At 47.8% G+C, this 9086-nt stretch overlaps 1 protein-coding gene across 2 annotated transcripts in view; it reads left to right on the forward strand.

Moving 5' to 3' along the window:
- Positions 1–9086, forward strand: part of rgs9a (regulator of G protein signaling 9a) — a 35347-nt gene that overhangs the window by 23461 nt on the left and 2800 nt on the right. For both annotated transcript variants that reach the window (XM_051940923.1, XM_051940922.1), the window contains one exon: positions 8733–8871. In XM_051940923.1, the coding sequence (XP_051796883.1) occupies positions 8733–8871 (139 nt within the window). The remainder of the gene's footprint in view (positions 1–8732; positions 8872–9086) is intronic.

Consider the following 9086-nt stretch of genomic DNA (forward strand, 5'->3'; position numbering starts at 1 on the left):
AGAAGTTTAAAGCCGGATTTGGATACAAAAAGATTTCCCAAGCTTTAAACATCTCAAGGAGCACTGTGCAAGCAATCATATTGAAATGGAAGGAGTATCAGACCACTGCTAATCTACCAAGACCCGGCCGTCCCTCTAAACTTTCACCTGGAACAAGGAGAAGACTGATCAGAGATGCAGTCAAGAGGCCCATGATCACTCTGGATGAACTGCAGAGATCTACAGCTGAGGTGGGAGAGTCTGTCCATAGGACAACAATCAGTCGTACACTGCACAAATCTGACCTTTATGGAAGAGTGGCAAGAAGAAAGCTATTTCTCAAAGATATCCATAAAAAGTCTGGTTTGAAGTTCGCCACAAGCCACCTGGGAGACACACCAAACATGTGGAAGAAGGTGCTCTGGTCAGATGAAACCAAAATGGAACTTTTTGGCCACAATGCAAAACGATATGTTTGGCGTAAAAGCAACACAGCTCATCACCCTGAACACACCATCCCCACTGTCAAACATGGTGGTGGCAGCCTCATGGTTTGGGCCTGCTTTTCTTCAGCAGGGACAGGGAAGATGGTTAAAATTGATGGGAAGATGAATGGAGCCAAATACAGGAGCATTCTGGAAGAAAACCTGTTGGAGTCTGCAAAAGACCTGAGACTGGGACGGAGATTTATCTTCCAACAGGACAATGATCCAAAACATAAAGCCAAATCTACAATGGAAAGGTTCACAAATAAACGTATCCAGGTGTTAGAATGGCCAAGTCAAAGTCCAGACCTGAATCCAATCCAGAATCTGTGGGCAGAGCTGAAGACTGCTGTTCACAAACGCTCTCCATCCAACCTCACTGAGCTCCAGCTGTTTTGCAAGGAAGAATGGGCAAGAATTTCAGTCTCTGGATGTGCAAAACTGATAGAGACATACCCCAAGAGACTTGCAGCTGTAACTGCAGCAAAAGGTGGCGCTACAAAGTATTAATGCAAGGGGGCCGAATAATATTGCATGCCCCACTTTTCAGGTTTTTATTTGTTAAAAAAGTTTAAAATATCCAATAAATTTCGTTCCACTTCACGATTGTGTCCCACTTGTTGTTGATTCTTGATAAAAAAAATTAAAATTTTATATCTTTATGTTTGAAGCCTGAAATGTGGCGAAAGGTTGAAAAGTTTAAGGGGGCCGAATACTTTCACAAGGCACTGTATGTTACCAATGCAGTCTTTGACTACTCGCCTTCCTCCCACACTTCAGTCCCTCAAGTTAGCATGTACCCAGACGCAGTCCCCCCACCTACCCCCTTGGCTCTGCCCTCCACCCAACACATGCCCCTAAATGCCCCTGTCGGAGCTACAGCCACCCCAAGCCTGCCACCAGCAGCCTATGGCAGTCTCCTGCAGACTCACCAGGTGAAGAATGTCCAAATTTTCTCTGGTAATGCTGATGGCAAGATGCTTATAGAGGACTGGATTTGCGACATGCAGTATCTCCTGGAGGCAATAGAGCTCCCCCCTCACCTCTGTTTCTCCACCGTGGTGCGTCACCTGAGTGGTGAGGCCCGAAAGCTGATCCTGAATCTACTCCCCACAACCAAACCCCCCAAAAGGCATTCGAAGAATTGAGGGCAGAGTACGGTGACACCCAGGGCTCCTTGGACCCACTAGCCGACTTCTATGAATGTGGACAGAGACCAGGAGAGTCTGCCTGCTCCTGTGCTATAGCTCTGGAGGCAACTTTGCGGGCTGTAGAAGAGACCCAGAGAGGTGGCAAGCTCTTCCCCGACCGTGACAGTAAGCTCACCCGGCAGTTCATACGAGGGCTAACTGATGAGGGCGTGTACATGAGGATCTCTCCAATGAAACCCCGCTTTCTGAGCTTCAGGGAGCTGCAAGATGAGATCAGAAATCTGGCAAAAGAAACAAAGAAGTTCCAGTCATTTAACAGGTCAAAGAAAGCCTATGCAGAGGTCCAGGTTGCATCGGAGTGTAGTTTAAGTGTGAAGACAGAGAAGGCTGCACATAAGTCAGAGGTGTCGGAGCTGACAGAGCTGGTCAAGACTTTAGCCCTATGCCAGGAGGAGCAGATAGCTAAGCTGGCTCATCTTGAAGCAAGAATTGCTACATCTTCCTCTGCCCCTGTCCATCCACCATGTGTCTGGCCAGCCCCCGGTCCTGCAACACGCACTTCGACTGTCACATGCCATTGGTGTGGGAAGCAAGGACATGTAGCCCGGGTTTGCAGAGCCGTGTTCCCAGGTCCCAGCCAGACAGAGACTCACCATTCTCAACCAACGGCCTCAGCAGAAGGGACAACACCGCACCCAGCTCGGCCTTTAAACGGCTAGAGCCCATGGTTGCCAAGCAGCAAGACCCCCCACTGCAAGGGAACAAGACTGGCGATGAAGAAGAGCCAATGCTTTTAGTGGGATCCAGGAATGAAGGGGAGGTGGAAGTTAATGGTTTGAAGTGCAAGGCATTCATTGACTCTGGCTGTCAGATAACCAGTATTACACATAAATACTGGTGCAACCACCCCATCATTCAGGGAGAAAAGCTCCGGCCCTCTGAAATTCCCATTGAAGGTGCAGCCGGTCAGAGTGTTACCTACCATGGTGTCCTGTGTATTGACTTGAACGTGCTGAGGAAAGAGTTCAAAGATGTGCCAGTTTTTGTTGTGACTGACTCTAATTATCGCTCCACTGTCCCTCTGCTGGTGGGCACTAATGTTCTCCGTGCCACTAAACGCCACCTCCAAGCAACCTATGGCCAGCAGTTCCTCCACCGAATTGGGGAGAACCATCCAGAGTGGTACACTGCACTATTGGAGGTTGGGGACACAGAACAATGTGATGTGGATGATGTAGTGGGCCCTGCGTTGTACACTGGCCGTAAAGTACGCATTCCGAGAGGAAAAGAAGTTAACCCCATGTACAAGGTAAAAGCTGGCCCACAAAAACAGACTTACACTGCAATGACTGACAGCCATCCCACCCTGCAGCTTCCTCAAGGCCTCTTGGTTGCCAAAGTCTTGGCCAATGTGAAGAGAGGAAGCACCCCTGTCAGGGTGCTGAACATGTCCCAGCATGCTATGACTATCAAGCCACACACACATCTGGCCAATGTTACTCTGGTGAACAGTTTAGTGGATTTTTCGGGCAAGAAGCAGAGTGAATGTTTCAATGGCAGCGACAAAGACACATGCCTGAGTCTGAACCAAGTTGTGTCGAGTTGTGGTGTGGACCTGAGTGAGGCAGCAGTTGAGAGTGAGCACCAGCGTTCCCTTCTTAAAGACCTTGTGGAGAGAAATGCAGGTGTGTTCTCCCAGTATCCCCTGGACTATGGTCATACAACGACCGTACAGCACAAAATCCCTCTGGTTGATTCTAAGCCCTTTCGGCTCCCTTACCGTAAGATCCCCCCTTCACAGTGGCAAGACGTGAGAAAGCTGTTGGTTGAAATGGAGGCTGCAGGAGTCATCAGGCCTGGTAGAAGTCCGTACGCTTTTTACCGGTAGTAGTCGTGACCAAGAAAGATGGCTCCTTACGGTTGTGCATAGACTACTGAAAACTAAATGCCTGCAGTGTGAGGGATGCCTTTCCTCTGCCCAGAATAGAAGAGGCTCTGGAAGCTCTGGGGCAAGCAAAGTTCTTGTCTACACTGGACCTTACGTCAGGGTATTGGCAGGTGAAGGTGGCAGAGCATGACAAACATAAGACGGCATTCAGCACACCAATGGGACTGTTTGAGGCCAACAGAATGCCCTTTGGACTGCAGAATGCCCCCTCCACCTTCCAGAGGCTTATGACCTGCTGTTTTGGGGATTTGAGCTTCACGCACCTGCTGATCTACCTGGATGACCTCATCATATCTTCTACCACCTTTGAGGAGCATTTGGTGAGACTGCAGTTGGTGTTTGATCATCTTCGGGAGCACGGTTTGAAACTGAAGCCCTCTAAGTGTCAGCTGATGAGGAAGGAGGTGCAGTATCTGGGTCATTTGGTGTCTGCTGAGGGAGTTCGGACAGACCCGGAAAAGATAAGCAGGGTTAAGGACTGGCCTAGACCTACGAATCACAAGGAAGTGCTGCGATTCCTTGGCTTCGCTGGTTATTACAGGAGGTATGTGAGTGGATACTCTGCCCTGGCTGCTCCCTTATACAGCCTCACAACTGGTGATCCCAGAAAGAAGAAGAGGGGCGAGAGGAAAAGCCAGGTCCCTGACTCACCCTTCTTGTGGTCGAATGTGTGCGAAGAGGCCTTCCAGGCCTTAAAAGAAAGGCTCACATCTGCTCCAGTGTTGGGCTATCCTGACTACAGCCTGCCTTTTATCCTTCAGACTGACGCCTTGGGGGAGGGACTCGGTGCAGTCTTGGTCCAGGTCCAGGGTGTTGTGGAGAGGGTCATAGCCTTCGCCAGCAGAGGTTTGAGCCCAGCTGAGACAAGGTATCATGCACACAAATTTGAGTTTCTCGCTCTAAAATGGGCAGAGACAGACAAGTTTTATGACCACCTCTATGGGCGTAGATTCACAGTCAAGACAGACAATAACCCTCTCAAGTATGTCATGTCCTCTGCAAAGCTGGATGCTACAGGCCAGCGGTGGGTGTCTCGGCTGGCTGGTTTTGAGTTTGATGTCCAGTACAGGAGGGGCCAGAGCAATGCCAACACTGATGCCCTCTCTCGTATGTCCACCCAGGAAGTCACTGAGGTCCTGCAAACATGCCTCCAGCGAGTGGAGTCCAGTTAGCCTGGGCATGGCATGAGACAGCCCGCAAAGGACCTGATTGACCCCACAACTCAGAGCACATCTGCCACTGAGGACTCAATACCCAAGCCCCCGAGACCTGAGGAGCCCTATCGTGATGTGGGCACAGAGTCACTGCCAGCCATGACAAGACAGGTGATCCGCGCGGAGCAGAGAGCAGATCCTGTTATTGGCCCTGTCTTACATTATAAGAGTCGGAACAGGAAGCCAAGCCGCAGCGAGAGGATCAGTGATGGTGGGCAGGTATGCCTTCTCTTAAAGGAGTGGAGGAGGTTAGTGGCACGAGATGGCATCATGTATCGCCGCATCCGAGACAGCTAAAGAGGTGTGGTGGAGCAGCTAGTACTGCCGGAGAAGTTGCATGAAACAGTCAAGACAGCTCTCCATGATGACTCAGGGCACTTAGGTTTTGAGAGGACTGTGCAGCTGATAAGGGAGAGGTTTCACTGGCCAAGGATGTTCCAAGAGGTCAAGGCTTGGTGTGAGAAGTGTGAGAGGTGCTGCCTAAGAAAAACTCCAACAGCTGGTGTCAGAGCCCCCTGGTTAGCGTTTACAGCTCTGCCCCCATGGAGCTCGTATGCGTTGACTTTCTGACTCTGGAGAGGTCAAAGGGTGGCATAGAGAATGTCCTCATCGTCACTGATCACTTTTCACGCTACGCGCAGGCATACCCAACCAAAGACCAGAAGGCCAACACCGTTGCCAGAGTACTGTGGAAAAACTTCTTCTGTCGTTTTGGTTTCCCTGCAAAACTTCATGCAGATCAGGGACGCAATTTTGAAAGTGCCATTGTGAAGGAACTGTGTAAGTGTACTGGCATCACCAAGACCCACACAACCCCCTATCATCCCCAGGGCAACGGGACCACTGAGAGGTTCAACTGCACTCTCATGAACATGCTTGGGACCCTGGAACCTCACCTGAAGCCCCGGTGGCATGAGTATGTGGATGGCATGACGCACGCTTACAACTGCACACGCCATGATTCTACAGGATATGCGCCATACTTCCTGATGTTTGGCAGACATCACCGGCTCCCTGTTGACCTGATCTTTGGGCTCCACACTTCCAACGAGCGAACCTGTACATGTGAATACAGCAACTATGTTCAGACTCTGCATGACTGTCTGTCACAGGCCTATGCCCAGGCTAATCAGACCTCTCACCAGGCCAAGGGACTACAGAAAAAATATTATGATCACAGAGCAAAAGGTCAAGTCTTCAGCCCAGGTAACAGAGTTCTGGTCAAAGTGTGTCACGTGGAGGGGCGGCAGAAACTGGGAGACAAGTGGGAGTCCCGGCCGTACATTGTGGTGAAGAAGCAGCCCAACTTACCTGTGTACGTGGTGCGCTTGGAAAATGGTGACACCGAGAGAGTGGTCCATCGCAATCTCCTGACACAGTGTATGTTTCTTCCTGTGGAGCAGGCTGGTGGGACAACTGGAGGAGGGGGTGAGTCAGATGCAGAGGAGGACATCGAGATGGAGGATACAGAGGACATTGGAGAGCAGGCCAGTGGACTGGTAATACAAGGTGATGAGACAGACACAGTGGAGGACCTGGAGGTGGATTGCACGGAGGAAGAGGTGGAGAAGTGTTTATCTGGGACGATGAATGGACAGGATGGACATAAAGAGGAAGGGGATGTGGAGACAAGACAAGTGAGTGAAGGTGGAGAGGAACAGGTAGCAGCCAGGAGCACCAAACTGCCCCCCCGGCCCAGGAGGAATCCGCCAAGAAATCGACGTCCCCCAGAGAAACTGTCCTATGAATCATGAGTTGTGGAGTCAGAAGAGGATCGGCCGACGGTGGAGATAGGATGGAAGCTGTGGCAGAAGGCCAAAGCTAGGAGAGCAGCAGGTCACATATAGCTTGACACAGAAAAAAAATGCACTGACCTTAGCAGGGGGTGCATGCACATTTCTTTTATTACACATCACTGCAGGTCTCACTTTATGTCATTCATTTTTTCTATATGGTTCTGTATTTTGGGACTGTTCTCTTTGTTCACGTTTGGCATAGGTGGCCTTGATGTAATTTATCTTGTTCTGATGGCTGGGACGCCATCAATTAAAGAAGGGGTGGATGTAGGACAGTTGCCTATTATGGTCATTAGATGGCACTGTAACCTTATTTTTTTTGGTTTGTCTGTTTTGTTTTGAAGTTTAGCGATTAGGACTGTTTGTCCATAGAGGCCACCATTGTAGCACAGCAGCTAGAACGCGCGAAAACGCCTTTTTCTTTCAGTCTTTATTCTTTTGCCGAAAGGTAAGGATGGTGTGAGCTGGTCTCTCTAATTTCTGATGGTTATCTTTCTATTGCTATGTAATCCATGTCTGTTGCTAAGCCGCAGTCTTTATTCTGTTGCCGAAAGGAATCGAAAGCGGAAATAAACGGTCAGAGCCACGATCAAAGCCACCGTGTGTCCGGCTCCTTCTGCACTACATCCGCACGACCACACCTCAAAAACACAACGCAGAGTGGGATGCAACGGGAGCCAGAAGCAACCCGCGGTTAGGGTTACATAGACATCAGAATTCATTCTGCCGCTACCACCATGAGTTACATCATCAATAAAGACTAGTGAGCCCGTCCCAGAAGCAGCCATGCAAGGCCAAGCCATGACACTACCTCCACCATGTTTCACAGATGAGCTTGTATGTTTTGGATCATAAGCAGATCCTTTCTTTCTCCATACTTTGGCCTTTCCATCACTTTGGTAGAGGTTAATCTTGGTCTCATCAGTCCATAAAAGTTTGTTCCAAAACTTTTGTGGCTGATCTCTGTACTTCTTTGCAAAATCTTATCTGGTCTTCCAATTCTTTTTGCTGATGAGTGGTTGGCATCTTATGGTATGGCCTCTATATTCCTTCTCTCCAAGTCTTGGGTTAGGGTTAGGTTTAATGTCTCTGCAATCGATCTAAAAGGCAACACCTGGGCAACTAGAAACACCCATCAGTCACATGTTCCAACACTTTTGCTCACTTGAAAAGTGGGTGGGTTCAAAGAAAAGGTCATCTTTCCTGGGGTGTTTAACACATCTAGATGTAAATACCACGAAATAAAAGCTGGAATTTTGATATTTTGTGTCATATTCATCTTTTTATCTGAAACCCAAATGTCTTCAGTATACAGCAAAAACAAAGGAATTTCACTTGCTGTTCCAATACTTTTTGAGGTGACTGTACGTGTGTGTGTGTATGTGTGTGTATATAATATATATATATATATATATATATATATATATATATACACATATATAATACAAATATACACACACATATATGTGTGTGTGTATATATATATATATATATATATATATATATATATATACACAATACATATATACAGTATTATATATAGAACTGTATATCCATCCATCCATCCATTCTCTATACACCGCTTTATCCTCACTAGGGTCATGGGGGGTGCTGGAGTCTATCCCAGCTGACTCAGGTGAAGGCAGGGGACACCCTGGACAGGTCACCAGTCTGTTCCAGGGCTACATATACAGACACACAATCACACTCACATTCACACCTATGGACAATTTAGAGTAACCAATTAACCTCAGCATGTTTTTGGACTGTGGGAGGAAGCCGGAGTACCCGGAGAAAGCCCACGCATGCACAGGGAGAACATGCAAACTCCATGCAGAAAGATCCCAGGCCGGGATTTGAACTGGGGATCTTCTTGCTGCAAGGCCAAAGTGCTAACCACTAGCCACTGTGCAGCCCTTTAGAACTGTTTATATGTATTGTATATCTATATTTATACTGCTGTATAAATATACTACTGTATATATCTATATATGTATGTCCTACCGTATATATATATGTATTATATATCTATATATATCTACTGTATGTAGATCGATAGATATAGATATATGATACACATATACAGAAGTACATATCTATATGTACTTCTGCATATATGCGTTATGTGGAATGATGTGAGGTGTTTCTTCTCCTCTCAGGACCTTCCTGGCCCCTGGAGCTCCTCGCTGGATCAACATCGATGGACGGACCATGGGTCTGACGGTCAAAGGTCTGGACCATCCTCACCGCTACGTTCTGGAAGCAGCTCAAACCCACGTCTTCCTGCTCATGAAGAAGGTGAAGAAGGTTATTAGTGAAAAAACAGCAGGAAGTGATTGGTGACTGCTTGGATGAACAAAACTCCTCTCAGACCAGATGTGTGTTAAAATAACAATAATATTTAATAATAATTATTAATAAAAATAGGAATGGCTGGATGGAGGCTGCAGTCACCAGATGTTTGTTTCAAAGCTGCGACGTCTTCTGAAGTATTTCCTCTTTAATAAATTGCT

The sequence above is a fragment of the Acanthochromis polyacanthus genome, chromosome 21, assembly GCF_021347895.1.
Source record: "Acanthochromis polyacanthus isolate Apoly-LR-REF ecotype Palm Island chromosome 21, KAUST_Apoly_ChrSc, whole genome shotgun sequence".
NCBI lineage: Eukaryota > Metazoa > Chordata > Actinopteri > Pomacentridae > Acanthochromis > Acanthochromis polyacanthus.